Below are 27,317 nucleotides of genomic sequence, written 5' to 3'. Positions count from 1 at the left end.
GAGATTACGTTGCTTTTTTTACGGCTCATTATTTTAAAAATTTTATTTAGGTAAACCATTGATCTATACTCAAGCTGGTTTTTTTTTTTTTGGTTCACCGTCGTTAATTTGGTAGCAATCGTAGATCGAGAGTTTCGGCGGATAGCAAACTTAGTGGAAGTGGTCAATGATTGCTGGATGCCTAATATTGATGTCAACCTCAGTATTGATTTAGTATTGAGTGGGCATACATTTTTCCTTCCTGAAAGACTGGGTATAGAATTTTTTTTTCTTGGGTTGTCGTTGGATGCATGTAACTTTTTTTGAGAAAGATTGGATACATGTTTTTTGAAGATGGAAAGATCAGCATATAATGGATCTCAATGGCATTACCCCTTTCCATCCCAAAGATAATCTGAGTCAGATGCTGCAGTGAGTTGATACGCATATTTAGAGCTAAAAAAAATCTAAACTAACTCAATAACATCACTCAGAAACTGCCTCGGCTGCTGCATTCTCTTCATTCCCATTGAAATGCCATCTAATGAAGCAAAGTGATTGGTGCAAAACACCTGAGTGACTTATTTAAATGATTTTTCTGAGTTACTGTAACATTGCTCTTACAGCTAAACTTTGAAATCTTGGCAGTAACATGTGATGCTTTGTCTTGATGGGAGTCAATTTTGGAATTTAAGGAGACAAATGTGCATATTGTAGATACAGGATGATGTTCTTCACCAGAAAGATAACGATCCTGCAAGGATCTCAGGATCTTACAAATACTTGTTTGTTCAGGTAAGGCTTCCTGGTAAAGACTTTGATGTCAAACTTAACATATATAAAACTTGTTACATATATCAATATAGTTACGACAGAGGATTGGTTGACCATCATTGCGACTTACATGTATCCCACAAAAAGGTATAAACTAGTGGTTTCCAGTACAGAAAGCCTGCAGGTTTGTTGTGTGGATGGACAATGATTATAGCATCATTTTCTGGTAGCGGTGGTGCCTCCCATTTGTCTGTATCATCATAGAGATTACAATTCCTGACACCACTCCTCCAAAGACTTGTAAGTATATGCATTTCTTGTGCTAATCACACTTGGCCACATTTTCGTAAACAAGCAGTTCCTTCTTCCTGATATTCTTGCCTGCTAATCCAGAACTCCGGTGCATCCTGCTCAAACAAACCAACTGATCAGCACTAGGTTCGAAATTAGACAAAGTTGAATGAGATTTCATTAGAAAAATAAAACCGCAAATATTTTTCAAGTGCAGTGAATACAGTTAGGGCAGTGCTGTTATTGCGATGACATGTAATGCCATTTCAGTTGAGCTCTCTAAGCTTCAAAAGCAAAAGATTGAGGAAGGATATGAACTGTCCCACCTCCATACGTGTAATGACATATTAGTTCAGAGAATTCTAGGCTTCAGAAAAATGTGTGTGTGTGTGTGTGTGAGTGAGTGAGTGAGAGAGAGAGAGAGAGAGAGATCATGAATGAAAGAGGACAGGAAGGGGTGGCACCTTCATGATTCCAGCAAGGACAGCACCTCCTAGGTAAACCATATGCTTTCTTCGTGGAGGATCCTCTATTCGCAACCGTAGTTTCTGTCAAAGCATAGAGACAAGGGAAGTAGACATTCATTTTGTCAGCTGAAAAAACAGCTAGTTTGGAACTTTGAGGACATCATCTAAAACAGATTTGTTAACCAAATATCTGTTCCACAATGCACAACATGCCGTTAGGCATGTTGCAGTCAAAAGCACACAGGCCTGTGTTAGTTTCCTCAGGCAAGCGATCATAAGATGGGTATATGAGGTAACAAATTTGAAGTAGTATATTTGGCACTGGAGCACTTCTCCAGTATGAAAGCAGCAGCAGGAATCAGAAGTGCCATATAGATTCAGCAAAAGCATTATGCATTGTTATCTTGTGCATGCGTACGCAGTAGATGAGATTGTTGACTGTGTTACCGTTAATCCGAGTCAAGAATCCTTCTGTGTGAGATATGTGCAACCCTAGTCAAGAATCCTTCCATGTGATATATGTGCAATAACATATTTGATGCAAATCAAAAACCTATATTGTACCAAAAGATAATTTCAGGGGCATTGGTAAGTAACCCACTCAAATGCAACAATGAGATGGTGCCTTCATTCATATTTGCCAGAATATCTTTAAGATCTCCCATATTTGAAGAATGACACAGTGTTTTATTTTGATTGCAGATTGTGCACTCTCTTTTTATTAGTATTAGATGATATATTCAGTTATCTAAACTCCGAAACGCAAAGTAATTGGATACACTGTCATGTGAGACAAATATGGCAGCAGGATTTCCATTTACTACATTCTGCAGCATGCTTCTGCACTTTCCTTGTTTATCCTTTTTTCTATTTTTTGTGTTAAATGTATGACTAGGGCCATTGCGATCTGTGTTTACTACCTCCAGCTATTGAGCACAGCATGTCCTAAATTGAAGAATTCACTATTTTTAGACATTTAAAATCAATGAGATTGGCAATCCTCCGGCAAGCAGTTTCTATTGGAATTTTGTCCTCGATATTAACCATGTTATTCAATATACAGTGGGCAACACAGAAAAGTTTGAAGAAAGAGAATTAGAGTCCTCTTAGACTCTTATTGTTGAATTACTACACAATGAAAGCTAAACTGCACTATACTTTTCTAGCATTTCAGGAATATCTGAAGGTACACAAGAAGCAACCATAACTGAGCAGAGTCCAAGTAGATGATTTTCTTAATTCTATTTCATCATGTATAATATGATCAAAAAAGAAGTCTAAGGACTCAAAACAAAGTAAATCCCTATAGCAGGGAAACTGAGAAATCATATAATAGTGCAATTAGATTAACAGTCCCATCAAACTAGGAAAGAAAGTTATGGGTAGTGGTGTACTGGTGATAGCCATAATGATTAATGCAGTGAAAACAGAGATAAGAATATTACCTTTAATCCATCTTTGTTTCCTTTCAAAACCACTTCAAGATAGCGATCAAGAATTTCCTTCTCCAAGCTGTTTGGATAACATGGACAAATATTAGATTTGTACTCCACAATGCCTTTCCAAAATAGCTGGAAGTCAGTCGAAATGTATTTAACCATTTGTTCTCAAGTGATGTTCATAGTCGGTAGACATGACAAATTTCAGTTTCATCTTGTAAGGAACTATAACTAGAATTTCCAGTAATGATTAGTACTATAGTATATCCTACTTGAACTGTAATATAAGATTTCAAGAACTAAGTGGGATATAAAATTCATTTTTCTATGTGCATATCTTAATACGTTCAAAACTTAGACTTGTAGGAAACATGATAACAAGTTTCTAATGCTCTGGATTTAAGCTGAAAACTTGAAATAGACATTTGATATGGCCTCATGGAAATGGCCCTGTCCATGGATCACGTCAGCTACAAGGAGATACTTGTGAGTTGCTGCATAGCAGGAGGTCAATGCTTGAAGATGTGTCAAAAGATTGAAATTCGTAATAACTAAAAAAGAATAATATACTTGTTAGAGATATTTCTAAAATATCCCAGCATCATGAAAATAATGTTTTGTTCTATGTTTATCTTAGAAGAGTTTGAAAAGAGCGATCAACCAATCATGTACCTTCTCTGGCTCAATGAAATTTTTGTTATATTTATGATGACTTGTTGGAACCTCTCCCTTTGCTCATGGTGGGCACTCAAAGCTGCTTTAATTTTCTCCTGCTTATGTCTTCTTTCTCATTCTCTTTATTCGACTCATTGGTTATTCTCATAAGACAACAGCAGACGATATTGAACTATCGGGGGATGTTGCGCTAAGCTTCATGGGCCATATGTCCATCAAGTCCATCAGATGAGTTGGTGTGCTAGAAGGTTGGCAAGATATTGCTCATGTCTAAAAGAGGATAAAAATCAACCCTAGCTTGTGAGTTGCATGGGGAGTCTATTAGTACAACTCTTCTTTATAACCTTATTATTCTAATCTTTGATGTAGTCCTAGCCTGTCTATAATAAATTCTTCTATGCATTCCACATGAAGAAGATGAATTTTATGTGTTGATTATTTTAACGGCTTATTTTCTGGTTAAGGCTTATTCAATAGTAATGTCACCGTCAAGCAAAAATCAGTTTTGTTTTGTAAGTTTATAGAGTCGCTCAAGAATGCACATATCTTTATACAAAAACTAACATTATTTTTTGATGGATTATTTAATTTAGCGATCTTTATTTTGACTTCCACAATACCCTTCCCTGAACGGAATGTTCTTCATATTCTCCTACCCCTGTACCAAATCAATCATAATCTCGATAAACAGCCAAATTTCAGCCACAGCACTTCTCTTCTAGTACAAGTGAGTTGTGACTAAAGCTCAACTATAAACCAAAACATGATCAAATTCTTCATACTCAAAAAACAATCGTAATATGCAACTTTGTCCTTTCAGTTACTAATCTCACTTCTTCAACGTTCTCATTTTAGGTAAATGAAGCATGATTTGATTCTGTCATCATTTCTAGGTGAAAAAGGAAATCACATAATCAACATTGCATGGTATATGAGGACAAAAGCAATGCAAAAAGCAAGGGGGATGATAGGCAATAAAGCAAAGCAATTAGAATTACTAATAATATGAACAGAGACTGCATAAAACTTGCATATGTTTAAGTAGTTATGTGTAGTTCACACATTTTCTGCTGAAGAAAAGTGATATTAAAGTAACCTATATTCCTGGTTGGCATGTACTTCTCTCTTAAACTGTACATATTCATCACAAATTAAAACCAAGTATCTAATATGTACCTACGTTCCAATAGTCCAGTCATCAATAAGAAATTAGAAGGAACTGAAGCTTTTCATGTAAAAGCCAACTTTAAGTAAGTAGACTTCTTGAAAGTAAAAGCATGATTGTTTTCAAATGTTTTAGGTTGTACCGGCTAGGCAATCCAGGGTACATGGTACTCCCTCCACTCAGAACAATATGCTGGTACAGCTGCCAAAATCAAACAAACTACATATGAGAAGGCATGACCACAGAGCTCAATTCAACAGGATATAGTTTTAAATACTAAAAGTAATCAACAGATATAGGATATCAGACAACCAAAATACTGTCTACCATGCACAACTGCTCAATGTACAAGGACAACTAAATGATTCTGCACCCTCATATAGCACATAGATCTACAAAAGGAGCAGAGTGCATTGATTTATGAGAAGATATGCTCATAAATACCTCTCATTCTGCAATAAAGATTGACGATGGGAATCCACATAAATTTTGAGGAGCAAAAGAATAAGGGGAGGCTCTAATATCAAATTTAAGACTAAGTTAAAATGGGCTGCGGTAATCACACACACACACACACACAAATACTCAAACTATGTCAAATTCTTCACTTTCCAGAAAGGATACATGAATTAATGTGTAGATGATATGACCCTAGCTTGCTAATTAAATTCTGTCTATATGGGCAGCTAGGAACTCCAGCTCATGCTTTCTATTTGTAATCAAATAAGGACATTTAAATTTCCTCATATTGATATTGGATGGAAGCTTCCCAGATGAAAAGAGCTAATCCTGGAAAAAGGTTGGTGATACATATACAACTGATATGTGTGAACCCAATATAACTTAAAATCGCAAATGCTCTAAGGTCTTCAGAAACAACCTAATTCAGATATTGTCAAAGGCAAACAAAAACTGACCAAACCATCAAAAACCAGTATCTTTTAAACATCATTTCAAAATTAAATATAATCATGCAAACATTTGAAGTAACAGTTGCCCACAAATGGCCTACGGAGCAATTCAATTACCATCATCCTGTTGTCTATATCCATTTCCTGAATGCAACGAAATGCCATGTCCGCCATTCCATCTCCTTCAACATCTATAAGCTCCTGTATCCAGAAAATAATGTCAATAAATATCAATCGAGCTTAAGTTTTCAATTGGTTTTAAAGAAAATGCAGTAAGGTCGTCGTATGGACTGAAAAAACCTAGTTGGAAGCAACTAAAATATAGATGAAACTATACATGATTTCCGAATCATTTTCGCTCGTTATCTTAGACATATCCTAGGAAACAAGGGACAAGAATACTGATCATATGAGTAGAAAATGGGTGCACATGTAAAGTAACAAATGTTACTAATGTGAGCTTTAACTATGATAACTCAGCAATCTCATTCAATACATTTGACCAGGCAAGGATTCATGTACACTTCAGACATTCATATCATCTTATCTGCATGTGTATTATGAAATGAACTATGCATATACCAAGAAGAGCCCTTGTTTCATTTAATATGACTGCTTTGTCATTATTTTGCAAAGACGAAGAACATAAGCCGAAAAAATATAATATAGAAAGGAGAAATCCATCAGTTCACTTCTATTTTGCTATCACTTTCTAGCCTAAGGAGGACTTGCATTTAGGAAAGGCATGTTCAGAAAAAATAAAGGACAACTGAAAACAGAGAACCCCACTCTCTCATTAACCTTAATTTTTTGAAAGTCAAACTACTAGAGGTAATGAGAGCTCTAAACTCTAAGGAACATTTCACGAAAAGGTAGAGGTGCCCAATTTACTGTTCTCTTTCCTATTGGTATCGAATTATGAAGTGCCGAACATTGGTTGACTTCAAGGTTTTCCATTGTTTTATTGGTCATCAGCTTACAATTTGAGTTCAACAATAATATAGGTAGGTGAGGGTCAAGACTAACCTGAGGTATCTTAAAAGCTTTGCGTGAAGGGTGTTCAGTTACATCAATAATAATAATAGTAATAATAATACAAATAATAAGAATTCTTCCATAAAATAGATAGAGCATGTTACAATCTGGAAATTGCATATTAATAGTAACTCACATACCGGAGTAAAAAGAGCCTCGGGAGCCTGGAATCGTTCAGTACCAACTTTAATAACTCTTCCATCTGGAAGCTGATCAAATGAAGGTTAGAACTGATAATATGAAAAAGGAAGGAAAACTATAGTTGTTCTGATATATGTAAAAAGAATCACAGCCACAATTAAACATGGATGCCAGATCTTATGGTTATCAGCACATAGAATTTTCACTTTTATAAGATGACATCCTCCTGTTCAAGAAGACAAAAATCCTACAAGATGCAACATTTTTATTAACTAGAAAGTGAAAAATTGAGGATACATGGAACAATGTTTTGTCTCCTTTATCTCCTTAAGAGAAATTCAAACAAGGTGAGATACCATCAAGAGTTGAGAACCAAATTTATATGATTGCTTTCTGCATACAGCGGTCTTAGGCAATGGTGGACTATCAGTCTCTCATTAATGTTTCTTTCAGCAAGTAAAGAAAAGGCTAAAAGGATAGAGGAAAAGAGGTTTTTTGTTTTTTTAACCACTCTCCTGCAGGACAAGTCAAGCTAGGTGAGATTGAAATATTGAATGTCCGGAGAAGAATTTAATATTTTATTAACTGCTCCCTTCGTTTAAGCATTGGAAGCATTAACACAATACCATTCGTGTCCTGCTTGTCATGTGTTGCAATGGCATCATCTCGCACTGTCATTTTTACAATTTCTGTACATACACCTGAAGGCACAAAGATAGATGTAGAACCCATATATCCACCACAGGTCCAGATACCTTTAGAAATGCTAGTATTTTATTGTATTTTCATATGCAATCTTCCTGAGTGAGTTTATCTCTTGCTAAGCCATCATTTTCTACCCAAGATAAGGCACTTCGTTTATTCCTTATATATTGAACTAGACTTTGATTGGTTGTTAGGACTCGCCTGGTCTCCCTTAGACCATGCCTCTGTAAGCTAGGGGGTTGGATAATGTGATGATGTTTTGCCCAGAGAAGTTAATTTTGATATGGTACAACATGCAATTCCCTGGAATCTTCTAGGAGCATTGAAAGTGGAAGGAGCCTCACAATAGCATCATAACAGTGTTTCTTTTACTAATGGACTCAATTCCATAAAATCTTATAAATAGCCTTTGCTGATGACCTTGAGGATCTTTCATGATGGAATTGCCCTTTAAGGGACTATGACAACTTTTTCTTTAACAGCTTTTTTTTTCAGCGATTTTATGTTAATGGCCCTTATTAGAATTGGAGCTTATCTAATAAGCTCCTAAACACCTACCAGTCAAAAGAATACAGTTAAATGATCACTAATGGAACTAGCTGCTCCAGTTTTTGAAAATTCACAATAAATAGATGAATACTTTACACACCAATCCGTCCTCAATATCTTGATCAAACATGCAACAGAAAAATAGTTTTAATTGTATCTGAGTAGCTTTCAAGGCGGTGACTCTCCTACACACTAGTTCTACATTATCTTGCATTGTGGTGTCTTTGACAGAATGTAACCATTGACGCAGAGCCTGGTAGTAATACCAGAGTGTGTCCATATTCCTCCTTAAATTAATTGCTACTTGGAGAATGAATGTGGCAGTTGACATAAGATGAAATTCTAGACGGAACACATGAACTGGTCTCTAGAACAGGCAGAAATTAATTGGTACCAACTACCAACCCATAAAGTCCAACTATTCTTTGATCACTGAGACTAAAGATATGAATTCCTGTAATGGTGTCATGATGGTTTAAAGTAAAAAAAAAAAAGTTTCTTAATGTATCAGGTATTTTCTAGATAAAAAAAAAACACATGAAAACAACCGATACATGCAAGAAGAAATAGGAGTTTGGAATAAAGAAAGCTTGAAAAATATATTACTAAATGAAAGACATGAATAATCTAACTTCAAAGGATGGGAGACTAAAGAAAAACTTCATTACTGGATCTGCAACATAGGTCAAAAAAAAAGAAGGTTCCTACTGAAGTTGTTAAAGGAACTCTTAGGACGTAATCACTAAGCAGCACATGATCCATTGGATGTCAGATACACAAAATAACTGAGTGGTGTGCACCACAAATGTAGCTACATTCTCACAATTGTTTGTATGTACACATAACAAAGGGCCTTTGCTATCCAAACTGGAAACTTTCAAGAAAATTTTAATATAGCATGCTACATATTAGTTTTAACTTCCTACAAACTCTTGTGCTTCATACATGTAATATGCAATATAAAGACAAATATTTGACAAAGAAGAATGGGTGTGGACAGAGGACTACATATGTCATATAAAGGAACAAAAAAAAGGAAAAACAGATGAGTTCTCAAGATATAAGAAACTATCTGCCTAAAGTACTGTTCCAGCCAATAGCTGTCTCATATGATAACCTCTTTAGGTTTCAACCAGTTGTTAGTCTACAACCTGTTAAGTAACACCATTCAAATGAAGTACATAACTGCACATTATGAGCTATGAAGACATACTTATCTCTTGACCTATTAAATATCTTGTACAACCTCCCTGATTGAAAGGAAGCACAAACGAAGGTGGTCTGACATGAGAAATAAATTGTTTCATGCTAAACAGTTTTGGTTTACCTCCAAAAAAACAAAAGAAAAGATGCTAACAATCTTGGTTGAATGTACTGTACTAAGGTATACTTATCTTGGTTGAATGTACTGTACTAAGGTATACTTATATTAGAAAGGTGATTGTGCATTTGTTTACCAAAAGGACTAGTTTACAAACAAATGGTACCGTCAACTTAATGGCAATCGTTGGTGATGAGCATTTTGCCCATTCCACCAGCCGAAGCAATGCAATACTAACAAGAGACAAAACATCATATTCAAATCTCATTTACATCTACAGGTGTACAGTCATTCTTCCAAAACTTGACTGCTGCATACTACACTTTTGTTTCTTTTCCAGTAAGGGAGAAATCTTCAACCATAAAAAAATGAAATATATAAAACAGAATCACTCTAGCTAATAGATGGTGGCATATATAAGATAACAAGACAATTTACTTACAGTATAATTCTTGACAAGAATAGTAGTTTCTAGTCCTAACTGGTATTCACGTTTGTAATCATAGCTGCACAAATATAGATGTTGGTAAAAATTCTGGAGTGCCTATATCTACCAATCTAGCCAATTAGCTTCATGAAGAGAGAAAAAGCTCACCTAATGTAACATAGCTTTTCTTTTATTTGCCTTACAGTTTCAAAATCTGCAGACCTGTTCATGGCATACCTGCACAGTGACAATTAATCATATTACTGAAATGAGTTCGTTCCACTAACATGTCTAATCATTTGCAGTGTTGGTTCAGATAAGTAACTCTCACCCCCTACGAGAGAGCAAATCAACAAGGTAAGATGTTATATGCCTGCCAGCTACATTCATTCGCTTTGTTAGATGGGGAAATGAGTAGCCATCAACTACAGGAACCTGCATGCCACTTAATTAATGTTAGACAATATCAAAACCTGAGTAAAGACCCGGTGTAAAGTCTGCAGCACCACTCCATCATAATTTATGTTAGGCCGATATGTATTTGGCTTTGGCATCCAACAAAAAGGTGAACTATAAAATAGATATACTTTCTCCACCTCAAATCTCACACTTGATCGATGATACTCAACCAAGAAACAATTAGATAGTGGCAACTTTGTTAGAAGCATCGAGTGTAGAAGCAACTTTCCAGAATATGCAAACAAAAGTGTATGTTCTTCACAAGTAAGTTGCAAATGGACTCAAAATAATAGAAAAAAGGTAAAAGTATAAGAATTGCATTTTGGGAAGTGCAAGTCAAATTTGACAAGAACAACTGGAATCAGATAGTGGACTTCTTTTGTACACTTTAAATTCTTGCAGTTTTATATTCTCAGATACATTGTCAAAAAATAGTTTACTATAAAAAGAATAACTCTACCTGCTGAGTAGTTGCATCCGTAAATACATAAAATCAAGAACCATGATAGGCATCATGAATGTAGAAGCATATTTAGAACCAAAATAGATGAAATAGAGTAACTTTAAGGTGCATCATAAAGTAAAAGGATAAAACTTCTCCAAATCACAAATAACTCATTTCATGTGCAAAATAAAGAATTTTGGAACTCTAGAAAGCCGCCATACCACATGAGTGACACCATCACCAGAGTCGATAACAAGACCAGTCAGCAAGCCTGTCAAGCATAGTTGATGTTGGGTAATTTACTGCATAATAGCCGGAACACACTAGACAACATATAATTACAAATAAAAATGTTGAAAATAGCCCATGATGGATCCAAGAAAGTTCAATTAGTGAATTGTAACATCCAAGTCCATGATTGTCAGTAGATTTATCAATTCTCATTTAAAGATGTCCATGTTACAGAAGTGACTCATAAGAATAAGATTTATTGAGATGCAAGCATATAAAATCTATATAAGCACCTTGAGCGTATAATGTAAGAACAGCTTGGATTTGAATGAAGACAGCAGTGAAATTATACTTCTCAAACATGGTCTCTATCTGTTATACATGAAGCTCAATTTGTGAGAACGAACTTTGATATAACTAAAACATTGACTGGCTATATATTATTCAGGAGATAATGCTAAAAGACATGGTGATACGAAACACCAGAATTAGCAATTGAGAATTAGTACTGACCATTTTTTCACGATTTTTGGACGGATTGAGAGGCGGATCCGTAAGTAATATCTTACATTCAGATGGATCTATCTGGAGAGAGGAAATACAGAGTGCAACACCAATCACTTTTATTGAAGCAACCAAATGAGGTGAGCCAAATTAATAATTGAAGACAATCATACAGCATGAGTTTTTTTAAGGTGATCTACCGGGAGAACTGACCAAAGCCTACTGTCATAATTACATGCTACAATCATCACTCAATGTACCGAAATTATACCTTTAGTTCACTGTAAAAGGCATGATCCCACACATGGCCCATATCCTCCCAATTCTGCACAATTCCATTGTTGACAGGATAAGATATATCTAGTTGATGCCGAAGGTCTGCACAAGCTGCTCCCACGACAATATCCTGAATAGACCAAAGAAAAGGATCGGCACCTTTTACAATGTAAGCATTTTGTGCATCAAATAGGAAAGCAGTAGAGCTCGGACCGTCAGTTCCTGTTCGATGAGCGATTCTTCGTAACGAAGCAACGGCCTTCCGACCACGCACGGAAACACAGAGGTAGGAAAGTTCTCTCCAGCAAATCCACATTTCACATACTGCATCAAATACAAGAACAGCTCCAAATTACTCAATTATTATCTTAAACTAGTTTTACCTAAAAAATCACGATTTTTTTTCGAAAAAGAAAGTGGACAGACTGAGAACTAGCAGTGCGGATCGTTCTACTGCAAATCGAAGTTTCTCGTCAAGAATTTTGAGCTACGGGAAAAAATGGTTCATAAATTTTCAGATAGGGTTTACAAAGGATCGGCAGTTCGTTCTTCGATTCAAATATTTAACCTGTAATATAGATCCAAAAAAAAAAAATGTCTAGAGGGATCCAATCTGCAGATCTGACCAAGATCTACTCGACGAATTGCGCCAAAAAGAATTAAAGAAAAGCGAAAAAAAGATCTACTGGACGAATTGCGCCAAAAAGAATTAAAGAAAAGCGAAAAAAAGATCTACTGGACGAATTGCGCCAAAAGGAATTACAGAAAAGGAATAAAAAGGGAACGTTACCCCGGTGCCATTGTCGCAGACGACGACATTTCTGTTGTCCATCCTCGCCGCTCTCTCTCTCCCCCACCCCCCTCCCTTCGTTAATTTCTAAACTCCAAAGCGGGGATGGTGCGCGTGCGAAGCACGCTTGCGCGCGCAGCGAAATGGTGAGAGGGAGTGATGAGCAGCATCCTGCACGTGAGGAGCACGTGACTAATATTAATGAGAGAGCTGTTTTGAATGAATGTCTATGCTTCCAACAACCAATGTTCATGATTAGTTACGAAAAAAAAAAAGTTCATAATTAGTTTTCGTTGGGCAAATATTACCCCTTTGAATTAGACAAAATAATTGGGCTCAAGATTCATAATTTTTTTTACTAAAATATATATTTTTTAAACACTGATATCTAGATATATAATGCTAGCAAGTTCCTTACATATTTGGACATTTATTTTTTTAAAAAATTATATAAAATATTTATTATATTTTTAATAAAGTAAAAAATTTCATTTGGTTCTATCTAAGGGCTCGTTGGTTCGTGGAAAGCATTTTTTCTTATAAAAATATGATATCTGAAAAACAGATTCTTAGAAAGAGAATACCGGGAAAAGTACTTTTAGCATTTTTGGTTAACCATGGGAAAGTAACAGATTTTCAGAGTGCTCATGTTTGGTTGATCATCCACTTTTTGAAAAAGTTAGATGCAATTTCTATTATACGCTTAATAAAAATTAGGTATTTAATGCTTTGGATCAAATAAAGATAACTGAAGTGCCTTTTTAGTAAAAAATAAAAATATTTTGATTCGTAACTCATGAAAAAGTAATTTTCTCATGTTTCTCATAGGAAAAACTTTCTCATGAAACGTGAGAATCATATTCTCACGAAAATACAACTTTTTCCTCTCTCTCCTTTGACAACTCTAACCAAACAAGTGGCATCTCTTTACTTTTTCATTAACCACACTTTCTCTCCCTCTTTTCTCACGAACCAAACGGGCTCTACAAGTTTAAACGTGCTTTTTTTAAAAAAAAATATTTTTTTAATTTTGCATGAATATCTTTTTAAATATTCAAATTATATAAATACCTTTTTAAAATTTATATTTATTTCTGTACCCTCATAAAATACTATTTTTACACAAATACCCTTGGTTCTTTTAACACCATTAATTAAAATTATATATATTTTAATTAAAAATAAAAAAAATTGAAATTATTTTTTTGTCCTCCAGCGCGATCGTCTTATAAATATTTTTTTACATATCTACCTATTAAGAATATTTTAGTCATTTTAATTTTAAATCGTTAATTTTTTAACGGCATTAAATGGTATGGATATATATAAAAAATAAGGATAAAAAAATAGAATAGTAAAACAAATGTTTTACAAGAGTACACAAATATCAAGTTTGGAAAAATACTCATACAAAATTTTATTTTTAAAAAGTATTCAGGCAAAAAAAAAAACTCTAGATTAAATTAAAATGAGTTACACATATCCAAAGCAACAAAAGCATTTAATAATATTTTTTACTACGCGGAAAACTTGTGATCAAATTCCGCTATCATCACTAGATCAAGTCAACTAAATGGCACCTAATCCTATCAAATTATATCCTTAAAAAAAAAACCTTTTAACCTCAACATCAAACACGTGGCACTTCGTGATTACTATAAAAAAACTTTTAATCTCAAGATCAGATACCTAGAAACCTTAGGATAGTCGATAGATAAATAGATCGATCGATAAATCAATATGGATTGGTCGTTTGATTGATGGATAGATTGGCATTTGCCATATCTCTCAAAATAAATTTGTTGTTTTTTTTTTTTTTTGATAAGCTTCCCTCTCAAAATCACCCTTCTCGTTTAGCTCTTCTGACCACCCGAACCCTCACGCTCCCAAGTCCCCCCCCCCCCCCCCCCCCTCATTGCCTCCGAGCCCGCCTCATCTCTCCCCGAGCACCCTAGATTGCTCTTCACCCGTCGCCAGGAAACCCTAATTCGTGTCGTTCTCGTTGGATCCTTGTACTCGCCGATTCGGGACGACCAGGGTGATGGTGGGAGGCAGGGTTGATCGCCCAGAGGATCTCATCGTATCCAAGCCGGCCGAGGAGCCCTGGGCGGCGAAAGGTATCTCCTTCGGCTTTTCGTCCCGTATTTGCCGCGTTGCTCTTCCGTTCTCATAGAATCGATCGGGTTGAGCGGTTTTTTTTTTTTTAAATTTCTTTCAAGTCCTCTTTCGCTGAAATTTTCCACTTTTTATTTCGATATTATATTGGATCCGATTGAGCATTTCGTTTTTGATCTTTTACATTTTTTGAAATTTTGAGAAGTATATCCCTGTTTCGGTTTCTTGACGAAAATTGCTGCTTTGATTGAGATCTGTGTGCAACCAGTAGCTATCAAACATCAAATGGATTTTTTTTAAATCTCTCCTCTTGTTTTGATACGATGTTCATCTGGCAATGATGGGAGTAGTTGGTTAACGGGCAACTCTGAGTGCTCTCTATTTTAGTTATATTCCTATTGCCATTAATCTCTTCTATAAATAAAAGTCTGATGGTTTTATCCTGATATCTTGTCATAATTATAGTCCATTAATGATGTCTATGGTCATTTTGTTTTGGATTTTTTTCTAAAAATTATTAATATTCTGGTAGTGTTTTATGCTGTTCGCCTATAAGATTAGTAGTTGAGTGATCCTTCTATTCGTTCATGTCAGATGACATATCTGGAGGAAACAGTGAGAGGAAGGTGCTTTTGGGGTTTGTGGAAGATTCAAAAGGTAATAATCTATCTGCCATTTGTTCTCGATCAGTGTCCTTAGATTAGTTTGCTGTGGTGTTATAAACAATCCCATTAGATGGCTGATGTGGGTCTTGGCTGTTCGCATTTCCCCTGCTTTACTAGCAAATTCTAGGAGCTCATGAAATGGAAACCCCGTTCTCCTATGACAGTAGTGGGAGAGGGGTTCACAAGGGGTAACAAGAACTTCCATATCCACAATCCTGTCCCTCGTTGCTGACATTGTAACATCTTCCTACTTTTTCATCACCTGTCCCGACCTCCATCACAGTGCTCTCTCTTGTAATCTTACTGATGCAGTCATTTGTATGCTTGTTAGTTGTATCCTTGTCTCTCTATATATAGGGCAAACTCTGCGGGTGCATCTCCACCCCGGAGTTGAATTTGAAGTTCATGCCAAAAATATCCATCACTCCACTTTTTCCTTCTCAGCAAGCTGCTTCTTCCTTCTCACTGATGCGCCCAGGTACATGACTGTATGGGCAATCGTGCGGCCTTTCATGTGCAGTGCATGTTATGATCCCTGAAGGCCAATATGGGGCAAACATCTGGTGTTTATGTGGTATTCAAATTCGTATCTGGTCATGATCTATCCTACATATGTGCTTTTGCCACCATTAGGACGATTCCTTTATTACTTTGTGCAGTGCAGTTGTCTCTGCTACAGTCCCATTGGTCCTGGACTGCAGCTTGTCTTTTTTGAGCTTATCCTTCTAAATTTTCAGCAGAGCTTTTTCTCATCATCACAGCCAGCAGCAGTATGCATGAGAACTTTGCCCTACTATGTGCTTGTTATTCTCTTTTTTAGCAAATTATTCCCTGTTTGTGCAAAACATGGTATGTTTTCTGGAATGCATTTGTTTCCTGTCTACATGAAGACCTAATTATTTTCTGTGCATCAATCTTTACCTTTATTCAGTTTTATCTTCATCAAACCTTTTTCTCCCTTAATGATTTGTATGTTTGGATGCTGCAGATCAAATAACTGCTGATAATAAAATACCTTTGTCTCCTCAGTGGCTCTATGCAAAACCTAGTGAAAGCAAGCCTGACCTTTCCGCCGCATCAGGGGTATAAATACTTCTTGTTTTTAGCCATGCATGTGGTCAATTTATTTTATATTTCCTTAAGTTGGGTATTTAGGAATTTGCAGCATGGTATTAATTTGGCAAGAGTGATACTTTGTGATAACTGTTTAGTTATCTCTTTCATTGAAATCCTATTGTTTATAGAAAATAAAATAGAAGCATTCGTTGTAATTATGTGGAGCATTGGATATTACTACCTATTTTGAGATGCTGCATACCTCATCCTTCTTCAGTTGAGATATGGGAAGTTGGTTTCAAGGTTTGCAATCTTGGTACTGAACCCCTACCGGTACTATGCTGGTGCACTGTAGTCCCATACGGGTACAGTACAGTGCACCCATTACTGGTCTTTTGAATGAAAGAATGCTCACTTTTTTGACTAGATGGTTTGTTTTATTTGACGATATTTTGGAACATAATTCTGCTTGCTTTATCATTAACTCTTCCTTAAGTTTCATGTCAACTTACTATTAGTTTCATCAAAATTTTAAAACTAAATTTAGGATGTTATGTTTGTTTTGCGACATGATATGCCCCTTTCATTTTCTGCATATTTGTAGTGCTTATTTTTGATAGGGACTTGGTAACTTGACATGGATCTTGAAGTTGCTGATCCCTTGTAGTCATTGAAGGGAGAAAGTTGATATAATGTCCGCTAGGTAGAATACACATACACACTCACACACACACACATATAACTCTTCTGGATCAAATTAAATAAAAAAGATTTCAGCAAACTTTGTCTTAAGTCTCTTGCTTCGTTGGTTAGTTTCGAGTCCAAGGACTGGACTCAAGTGTTATGGGAAATATGAAAATGTAAGTCAATTTTTGTGAAGTTGTTCTATTTTAACTTGGCTGTCTCTGTGGTTTATGTGATTTTTTATTCTATATCCATTTTAATCTGACCTTTTTTACATTGTACGCATGTATGTGGACCAAAGTACTTTTTTTTAATGCGTTGATCAATATGGATTATGCTTGGTAGTAAAGAATAAAGGGAGCTCTTTTTGCTTCAACAGTTCTCTGTTTAAGAGTCATCTTTTATTCTTTCTAGGCTAGACATTATTTTTTTCTCCTGTTACTCAAAACATGTAAATTTCCTGTTATACTGACATTGTTATGCTAAAGCTGAAGGAGGGCTTTGATTTTGGGTGATTATTTTTTCTTATGACGTCTTATGTTGTCTATTGTGGCTTGTTCATGTCTGTCTGTGGGGATGTGGGCGGGAACTTTATTAAGTTATTATAGTTTCTGTAATGCTGGTGCTCTTGACATGGGTTGTTCTTATACTTTCTTTTGACAGGATGTGGGTTCACCAAGTTCCTTGCCCCATGGGACTCCTGATTCTATTCAGAAAGACATTTGGCGCCTAGATGGATCTTTGGAGAAGAAAGAATGGAGAAGAAATGTGCTTGATGTTGAAAATAGTCGTCATTGGCATGAAGAGGAGAGGGAAGCTGGTCCACTTAGCAGGAGAGAGCGCAGAAAGGAAGGGGACCGAGAAAATGAATACCGTAAAAATGGTCGCCGGTCTGATAATGTTTCCATGAGAGAAATTACTGACTCGAGGTCATCAGATCGGTGGCATGATGTTAGTAGTCATAACCTTCGACATGAAAGTCGGCGAGACAGCAAATGGTCTTCTCGGTGGGGTCCAGAGGACAAGGAAAAGGATGCCTGGACTGATAAAAAGCTGGACGTAGATAAGGAGGATGCTCCTAAGGAGAAACAGTCTTTTGCTGCCAGCAATCGTCTGGCATCTGAACCTGAATTCTGTGATAAATGGAGGTCACGCCATCGTCAGGAAGTTATTTCTAGTCGGTCATCAGTGTATCGTGCTGCTCCAGGATTTGGACTAGAGAGAGGGCGAGGGGATGGCACAAATGTTGGGTTTGCCCTTGGAAGGGGTAGGTCAAATGCCATTGGAAATTTAGCAGTCAGCAGGCCTCCTTCTACCAGCCTAATTGGTGCTGCTGTGCTTGGAAAATGTGGTTTATCTGCTGAGGAATTTCGCTATCCAAGGGGAAAGCTTCTTGACATTTATAGGAAGCACAAGATAATTTCATCTTTTGACATCACCCCTGATGGCTTTGAGGAAGTTCCTCCAATAGTACACTCCAGTTCTATAGAACCATTGGCCTTTGTCTCACCTGACATGGATGAAGAGGTAGCTCTCATGTTAGCATTTTTTTGTTTGTTTATTCTTTAAACTTTTTTCATCTATTGTTATATTAACTATTTCTTCCTCTATCAACTTGGGGATTTTGGTAAGTGAAGGATCTAGTCAATTATGAAATCTAGTCAGTAGCCAAGGGGATTAATGAAAGCTTTCTCTTTTATTTTCAATCACATAAGGACTATGTTTAGTGGTACCTTTATTTTTTCTGTACTCTTAAAAGCAGGGACACATTTCATCAGAACAAACATGGTTGCTTGGCTAACCCAAATATCTATCATTGTCAAGCACGTGCTTGATGGATTTGGTAACCTTCTCATGAGAACATATGCCTATAATATTCTTTTTATGGTGTCGTGTCGACTTGCATTTCTGTTAAAGTGAATTAGGAAAAAAAAACAATCAACTCTACTGAGGTGGTAGAAAGTGGTGTTGACATACCACCCTCACAACATTCCAACAAGAGATCACCTGTTGCCCCTCCCAAAATTCCATCTGTAAAATTATGCTTTAATCTTTTCCTTCCTGAGTCGTGGTCTTCTTCACTTTTGTTTTCTTTTTTTTTTTGTTTTTTTTTTTTTTGTTTTTTTGTGTGTGTGTGTGTGTTGGGGGGGGGGGGGGGGAATTCATTTTATTTCTTCCTTAAGGATCAGTTGGCAGTATAGGGGTATAAAAACCCCTTCTTTTGTGAAATAGTACTCATTCCCTTATACGGAGTCGTGAATTATAAATTGGGATATTTGAGTTTTGTGAGGACTTTTTCCATAAATGAACATGAAAACAAAATACAGTTGCTACCAGTAGATGTTATTTCCTGCCTTAATTTTGTGCATTTATTTCAGTGAAATTTCTTCCATATCCTAAAGCTCTATGTCTAGAAATCTAAAATTCCCATAACATCATGGAAAAAACTGTTACTTCTGAAACAAAAATGACTACAACGTCTCTTGGGATTGGGACCTTTTGTTGCTTTGAAAGTGGTTCATTCGAAGACTTACATAACATCTGAAGCAAATTTGGTGTTGGTTTAAGTAGGACCCAAAAATGTATTGATGTACATGCTGTTATTACTGGCAGTCTTGCATCTTGATTTATTGTTTGCTCTTTTTTATGCCCTTTCGTTATCAATTATCCTCCACAAACAGTAGTTTTCAAACTGCACCACATCAACTTTTATTGGCTGAAATGGAATTTTGGTTCATTAAGAGATAATTTCTCAAATCTATGTTATTGATGCGCAGCTGACTGCTCTGAGTTTTGTCGACTCTGGGTTTTCCTGAGGCATGAAAGTTCAGCAGCTCATTTATCATTGCATTAATACCTTTGTCATATATCATTGGCATTAATACCTTTGTCATATATCATTGGCATTACTACCTTTGTCATATATCATTGGCATTAATACCTTTGCACTTAGTCATAGCAACATCACTCAACACTTGATCTCTAAAATACTCCTGTATAAAGAGGCAAACTAACCTTTTAGACTTCATTGCATTACCCGTCATAAATTGAGTATGGCATAGAGTTCTTCATTGAGTTGATCCTTTTCTAGGCCTATACTTTGGACTTGCATAAGGCGTTACTTTCTATTTATGACATGATAGATTGACTATGGCAGATGAACTTAGTGTAGATTACTTCTTGTCACTGTACTCTAAAGTCTAAATAATGTTCCTTTTTCTTTAAGTCAACTTGCTCGATAACTAAAGCATGTATTGTGGGACTATTCACATTACGTGCTCTATCTTATTATTTTGTTCTTCCTTTTACTTTCATGACTACTGGTCTGTGCTATCTTTATGCCCATTTGTTAATATTGTTTTACTTAGGGAACATGTACTTACTTTATAAGCAATTTTTCTCTATTTGAAACAACTCATTGTAGGATTATTTTTCTTTAATGGAGGAGCCTTGTGGACATTAGGGGTGCAAACAAGCTGAATTGAGCCAAGTATCAGGTTATTTGGGCTTTTGTGGTATATAAAATGGTTGCTTGAGCTTGGCTTAATCTCAATGTAGGCTTGAGCTGCTCAAGCTTGGGTCATTAAGATAGCTAAGCTTTTATCAAGATGAGACGATCTTCTTTGTATTTATGCAAGCAGCTCATCTTCAAGCATGGCTCATATGAGCAGTGCTGACCTGAACCCATTTTCTAACTGAGCTGATCCTGGATGAGCTTTTATCCAGCCAATCCTGAGTTGCTCACAAGTAGTTTGGATCATTTGGAGACCTAGTGGGCATAGTAGGTTAGTAACTATTGTAGCAAGCATGGTTTCAAATCCTGGTAGGATGCTCCGTGGGATGGGGCACTGTCCCAATTTTAGGATTGTCATTGTCCCAACATCCTGATTGGTATGGGACATCCTCTATCCCAAGTGTTGGGATGGGGTGGGATAGTGGTGCGTCCCATTCTATAGAAAAATTGGTTCGGCCCTATCTTATGGAATTTAAAACCTTGGTAGCAAGTTGCACTTAATGTTTGTAGGTGGCCAATTTTTCAGTTAATTATATTTAGCTCTTAGAAATATGTTGCTAACAAGTTGGGTTAGCTTTGGATACCTTCGAACCTGGACCAGCACCTATTAGGGATTCTAGGTTTAAACTTTTACAAAAGCCATGCCCGTCCAAGGATTAGTTTGGATCTGGATAGGAGAAAATTTGTAAGACCAACGGGTTTATGCTTTGGCTTTGGTTATGTTAAGAGCTGTACCGTACCAGAGATTCATCAGGTTCTGATTATGCATTGGTCCAGTCAAAAGCAGCTACCATTTTTCAGTTAGCTAAATATCCATCGTGTTCTCAAAAAAGTTCTCTAATATGTTAGCTTCATGGTACGGTTAATAACTTTTACAACGAAGGATATAGGAGTAAAACTGTATCACACTGGGTAACTTGTTGAGACTGGATCATGTTTAGGTTCAGAACTGGTCAGATTCATAAAAAGTTTGTCCCATTTTCTAAACTATTATATAATTGGTTTGAGTTGGGTCAGGTTCGTGTGATGTATACTTTTGCTAGATATGGACCTGGACTTGCAAAGATTTATGAATCTAACCTTGATCTTATACTCGACACTTAGGTCCATGCGTTCAAATTGTCTGCAGGGTCCCGGTTGGATCCTGGTCCACTAGCCTTGGTAACAGCTCTTCAGGAGCACTTTGCATGCTTCAATAATAGTCTGAGTGAGTGAGCTGATTGCTATCATTTGGTTATAATTCTGAAATATAACTGACACAAGTCTTCTTGTTAATTTTTTTGCCATTTAATTTTAAGATTGTTTAGTGGGATTCGAAAAAGATTCAGTGTATTTTGTGACAATCGTTCTTTGCCTGTAATGTCTGCAATTGGAGTCATGACTGGCAGCAAGATTCCATCTAGAACAAATAATTAAGTAGAATTTTTGTTGACCCCTTGTTGTAACCCTCAATTCGTACTAGTGGCTGTATTTACCTTTTTTTCCTTTGCTTAATTTATATTGGGTGCAGATATTACATCTAGGGAAACATCTAAATTTATTTCTGTTTGTTATTAGTCGCTAATGAACGTCGTTGCTTGGTTCATGGAGGCCCCAATCTAGTGTTCTCAGGGTCAAGGAGGTGATCCCTAAGTCTAAAGCATAATGAGGCGCAATAAGACATTATTGAACAGTATTTTTCAACCCACTTTTCTCAGGTGCAAAAGGAGTGTTATGAAAAGTTGAAACCCACTTTTTCCCACCTAATTGGATAACTGGGGATAAAGCTACTTCATTAAAAGGGCAGAGAGCCTTCAGGTTAAAGTGGGTTGGGGGCAGATTGTTCCAGGCTTCCCCTTTAACTAATTCCTGTTTATACTTATCCTGCATCCAAACAGGACCTAATAAAAGAGATGTGTTCTTGTTCCAAGTAGTTAACTCGATACTTTGATTCCTTGCTATCCCATACCCTGGCCAGAAAATGCCAATCCTCATTGTGAGCTGATTTGTTTGTGCAATCGCCTCTACAATATTGTATGTTGATTACAAAGTTCATATGATGCATTTTAGTCCTAAGTTGATTCCAAAGTTCATATGATTCATTTTAGTATTCCATCTTTACATTTTCAGGACAACTTCCAGTATTCATTGTCAAATCATGTAATGGGCTGAGTGCTTTGATGTTACATTATAGTTTGTTTATTTGCCTCTGCTGGAATTGATAGATGTGTCTTCTGAAAGTTATCTATTTAATTGACGTGGCTCTCAGGCTATTCTGGAAGACATTTGGAAAGGGAAGGTTACCAGTAGTGAAGTATTCAATAATCCCTGTAGGGATAGGATGAAAAGAGTCAATGACAACGCAACAGGTAAGGAGCTTGTCATGTAATATTTATATTAGGGGCTTACTTATGTTGATATATTTTTTTTAGCCTGTCCAGATGCTGGGGATGTTAGCATGGCCAAGAAGGAATGCATGCTCTCTAAGATTTCTGCTGAAGAGGTATCAGACACCTATTCTGCCGGTTATGGTGCTTCTCATAGAAAAGTTGAAGATCTGTTGAATGGTAAAGTATAGTCTTCCTCAGTCTTTTGGCTTGATTCTTTTTGCAACATTATCTTATGTATTGGGTGCAAGTGGTAGTCGTGCCTGTTTATTTGATCACTGAATTTGTTGATTTGTGTTGTTTCAGATGGAGCATCTATTCTTGGAGAATGTAAAGCTAAGGTCGATGCTTTGACTGATGGTGCTAGCATTGATGGTATGACTCCAACAGTCCCCAAGGATGATGCACATAATGCTGTTGGAGTTCCAGGAAGTAATCATGTTGGCTTTGAGTTGGAGGTTGCTGAAATAGATGTGCTAAATGCTGATAACAATTGGGATAATTATGCATATCTGAAGAATGCTACTGAGGACATGAACTCAACTGCTTCTTTTGATGTTACTGCTAAGCTACCTGATGATTCAAATTCTTTGTTTGAAATGTCATTTATCTCAGAGTTTTCAAATACAAATGGGCCATGTCAAATAAGTTATGGTGAAGCAAAAATATCAGAACAGGTTGTTCCTCCTGAGGAGCTGAATTTGATATATAAAGATCCACAAGGACAGATGCAAGGCCCATTTTCAGGTGCTGACATTATCAGATGGTTTGATGAGGGTTTTTATGGTACGGATTTACCTGTGTGCTTGTCAGATGCTCCAGAAGGCACACATTTCCAGCAACTTGGTGAGGTAATGCCACACTTGAAGTATAGGTGTCGGTCAATCACTGCAGTTGAACCTATTGATCCATCAGAAGCTTCAGCTAGTACTTCTGCCACTGATTTTGCTGGTTCAGTTTCCATAAATGACCAACGATTGACACAATCGGAATTTGAGAATCGTCAAATTCAGCCAAGTATTTCTAAATGTGAAGACCTCGTGGATTCTAATTATGGAAGTTTGCCTCATGCACTCTCAGAGACTTCAGGAGGCATTATGAGGGCTGAAGCGCAGAAGTTAAATGAACTTGCGGTTCAAGATGCTGAAGGTTAGTTTTCCTGATATGCACATCTAGCGCCCACCCGCCCACCCACCCACACACATGTATATAACGGACACATAACAATTTGTATTTTCTTGGTATTTTTATGTTAGCCATTAATTGAGTTCTTCTTAAATAACTTCTTGTTCTGCAGAAGTTTTGGGTATTGGAAGGGCTGTAAGTAGCATTGAGAATCCTCTAGACAAGATTGCTAATAAACTCGATCTGTTAAATACTCCCTATGGAAACCATTTTCTAGCAACCAAAACTGGAGAAGTTGAGTTGACTAATCATAATTTTCCAAAAAGTAATGATTTGAACCCTCTTGGATTGTCATTCTCTATGCTTGAAGGAACTTATCCGAAGCCTTCCCTATCATTGGATATATCCAACACTGGGAACCAGAGCTGCCAGTCCAGTTCTTCAGTGGTTGGTGATGCCTCTTTTTCCAGCCGCAAACAGGAACCATTCAGTTTAACATCGAATTCCCTTGTTGTTCGTGATTCGTGGTCTAATAACCATAGAATAAATGCCAGTGGAATTGTATCTCCGGATGATTCTCATTACTTGTCTCCCTTGGAAACAGACTCTAACCAATTGAGTCTAGAAGAGCAGCTACTGTGTCAACAGCTGCAAAAACAGCAGCTTCAACAGCAGCATTCACTATTTCCTCATCAAACTATGCATCTGAACGGACACTTTTTTGAGCAGTCAGAAGGTTCTGTTCGCCATCAACGCTCTATAAGTCAATCTTTGCCAGAACTGCAGCATCGTATAAAATGTCAGTTTGAACAGCAGCGACATTTTGAGCAGTTGCAGCAGCCACAACAGGAGCTTCAACATCGCCAGATGCAGTTGCTACAGCAGCATCAACAACAGCAGCAGCGACAACTAGAACAGCAGTTACTTCTTGAGCAATTGCAGCATCAACAGTTTTGTGAAACTGGTTTTGGAACATCACATGCAGATCCTCTCTGGCAAAATAATGTGCTTGATGAGTTCTTGGTTAGGCAACGCCTGTTGCATGAATTGCAGGAACATTCACAACATGGTCTACAACAGCATGATTCATCACTAGAGCAGCTTAATCAAGCAGGACACAACCTCCATCATGGACATCACAATGGTCTGTTGGATGTCCCATCTCATGCCACACGTAGGCAGATGCTTGCTTTAGAAAAACAACTTTTAGATCTTCAGCAGGAGCAGTTGCTTGCACGGCAGTTTTCCATGTTATCAGGGCAGCTGCCAGGCATAGAAGAAGGAAGACATTTGGGGGAGGCATGGTCAGTTGATGAATCTGGTCGGTTTATCAGGACAGCTTGTTGTCCACCCCAGACTCAGACTGCTGGACTTGGCCAATTAGATCTTCTTCAAATTCATCAGAGGCCTTCATATTATGAGCAACCAAGTCACCCTGAACATGACTTGGTGTTGCATGAGCGAATGCAGCGAGGGATTTATGACTCTAATTCACACCCTTTTGAGAGGTCAATCCCTTTGTCTGCAGTTAATCCTGGGTCAAATGGTGACCTTGTGAACATTATGGCACAGCTTCAACAGCAGGAAGTACAGCAACTACAAGGTCAGATGTATTCTTCAGGCCAAATTGGCCAGTTACATACTGGTGTGCATCCCCTTCGACGTCAGATTGCTAACCAGTTCTCTGCTTCACATTTAGATGCAACTGAGGGTTGCAGATCTGAGTCCAATGCTCAGCTACAGAATATCTTGATAGAATCACAATTCAGTCGGTTGCATCTAGAAGCAGAGCAGCAGAAGAAAGATATGAATGCGAATTTCTCTTTCAAGGATGCAAGTGCATGGTCATTACTTGCAAGGGAAGATGAAAACTTGAGGCATTCATTAGCCAGCATGCTCCATCAAAGCCAAACCCGTCAATGCCCTCAATCTGTAGGAATGGTTGATGACCCTCCTACATTTCCTAATGAAATTAAAGAACCATCTTGGCTTCTTTCTAGGTCTGCAATGGATAATTCATATAATTTCCCTGCAGATAATGTGGGCATGGAGGATTTTTATCCAGAAGGTACTCACCTATCTCATGTAGGAAAGAACTTGAAGGACCAAATGGTGAATGCTGGAATGAAAGATCATGTCAATGGCACCAATATTAGTGGAAAACTGGCTTTCCCATTAAGCCATGAAACATTGGATGAACTCGAACTTCAGGACATGGATCTGCTTGAAAAAATTCTTCGTGCAAATTCTTTAGATGGAAATGAGACTGTGGACCTGGCAAAGCAGTGTGGAAGCGATTCTGCTATTAAGATGATGAGTCAGTCTGTTTTAGATATAGACACCCTGGAAAGTCGCATAGATCGGGCTGGAAACTCTGTTGTGGATCATGGAGAGCTGAAACTCACTGCATCTATCAGAAATTCTTCATTTGGAAGCACTGGTAGTTGGATTGAAGCTTGGAATTTTAAAGTTATGTTTTTGTTGAATTGTATGAAACATTAATCTGCAATATTTTTCCAGGTGGAAGTATGGAAACCTACAACTATCAGCTGGGAGTTGACAATGCTTACAATGAATCAGTGGCTAATGACAGGTAATACTGCTTGCTTATGCTATTACTTACAACTAAAAAATGGCAAATAACATGAAACTCAAAAGCTGCTATTTTTAAGCTAGTTCAGGTTTTGTAAGTTATCTGTATATTTTATTGATGGATATTTGGTATTGACAATATGCGACTATCTATCTCCAAATACACATATTTACACTTCCAGAAGTGCATTCTTTTTTCCTGTTTGTTTGGTGATTGACATGCCATGTATGCTGTTTTCTTAATAAGTTTGGAGTATTGAATGGTTCATGCGAACAGAATCTAAATATCTTGAAAGCATGCCACTGGTCTCTGTGTGTGTGCGTGCACGCATGCGTGCCTGCGTTCATATGGGCACAATTAGGACTTAAACTTGTCATAGTATGGTACTAAACAGCCCTAGTCCCTTAGAGGGTATTTTAGCGATACCCTTCCATGCATTGGTGTTTTCTCAAGTATATTCATGTTCAGTTTTTGTTCTCTTCAAATAATGCAAATTTTGTCATTATATCCAACCTTTGTGTTTCATTTTTAGCTTTTCTATTGCGTCTGTAGATTTGGTCTTGTTTAAAACTGTTTTATGTGCACACAGATATGGATCTTCTTGTAGGAACGATC

General features: G+C 37.0%; 2 protein-coding genes across 3 annotated transcripts in view; one reads left to right on the top strand and one right to left on the bottom strand.

The window, feature by feature from the left end:
- Positions 1 to 78: 78 nt before the first annotated feature.
- On the bottom strand, positions 79 to 12,726 carry LOC103698014 (actin-related protein 2). The gene is made up of 15 exons (XM_039133410.1): positions 12,585 to 12,726; positions 12,008 to 12,118; positions 11,790 to 11,924; positions 11,528 to 11,599; positions 11,308 to 11,386; positions 11,005 to 11,054; positions 10,211 to 10,314; positions 10,048 to 10,116; positions 9,895 to 9,958; positions 6,877 to 6,945; positions 5,819 to 5,902; positions 4,933 to 4,991; positions 2,957 to 3,023; positions 1,509 to 1,592; positions 79 to 1,160 (listed from the first exon to the last, which is right to left on the bottom strand). Exons 1-15 carry the CDS (start codon positions 12,624 to 12,626, stop codon positions 1,080 to 1,082), a joined length of 1,170 nt encoding a protein of 389 aa, XP_038989338.1. The 5' UTR covers positions 12,627 to 12,726; the 3' UTR covers positions 79 to 1,079.
- Positions 12,727 to 14,479: 1,753 nt separating this feature from the next.
- LOC103698013 (protein ESSENTIAL FOR POTEXVIRUS ACCUMULATION 1-like) overlaps positions 14,480 to 27,317 on the top strand; it is a 15,890-nt gene continuing 3,052 nt past the window's right edge. The window contains exons 1-9 of one of the 2 annotated variants that reach the window (XM_008779963.4): positions 14,480 to 14,701; positions 15,294 to 15,356; positions 16,353 to 16,447; positions 17,768 to 18,631; positions 22,867 to 22,966; positions 23,039 to 23,164; positions 23,291 to 24,133; positions 24,282 to 26,549; positions 26,630 to 26,702. In XM_008779963.4, the coding sequence (XP_008778185.2) occupies positions 14,626 to 14,701; positions 15,294 to 15,356; positions 16,353 to 16,447; positions 17,768 to 18,631; positions 22,867 to 22,966; positions 23,039 to 23,164; positions 23,291 to 24,133; positions 24,282 to 26,549; positions 26,630 to 26,702 (4,508 nt within the window). In that variant the 5' untranslated portion in view covers positions 14,480 to 14,625. Of the gene's footprint in view, positions 14,702 to 15,293; positions 15,357 to 16,352; positions 16,448 to 17,767; positions 18,632 to 22,866; positions 22,967 to 23,029; positions 23,165 to 23,290; positions 24,134 to 24,281; positions 26,550 to 26,629; positions 26,703 to 27,317 lie in introns of both variants that reach the window. The other variant, XM_008779962.4, reaches the window with a different exon arrangement.

Source organism: Phoenix dactylifera, chromosome 14, assembly GCF_009389715.1.
Source record: "Phoenix dactylifera cultivar Barhee BC4 chromosome 14, palm_55x_up_171113_PBpolish2nd_filt_p, whole genome shotgun sequence".
Classification (NCBI taxonomy): domain Eukaryota; kingdom Viridiplantae; phylum Streptophyta; class Magnoliopsida; order Arecales; family Arecaceae; genus Phoenix; species Phoenix dactylifera.
This window is presented reverse-complemented; position numbering and strand designations above follow the sequence as displayed.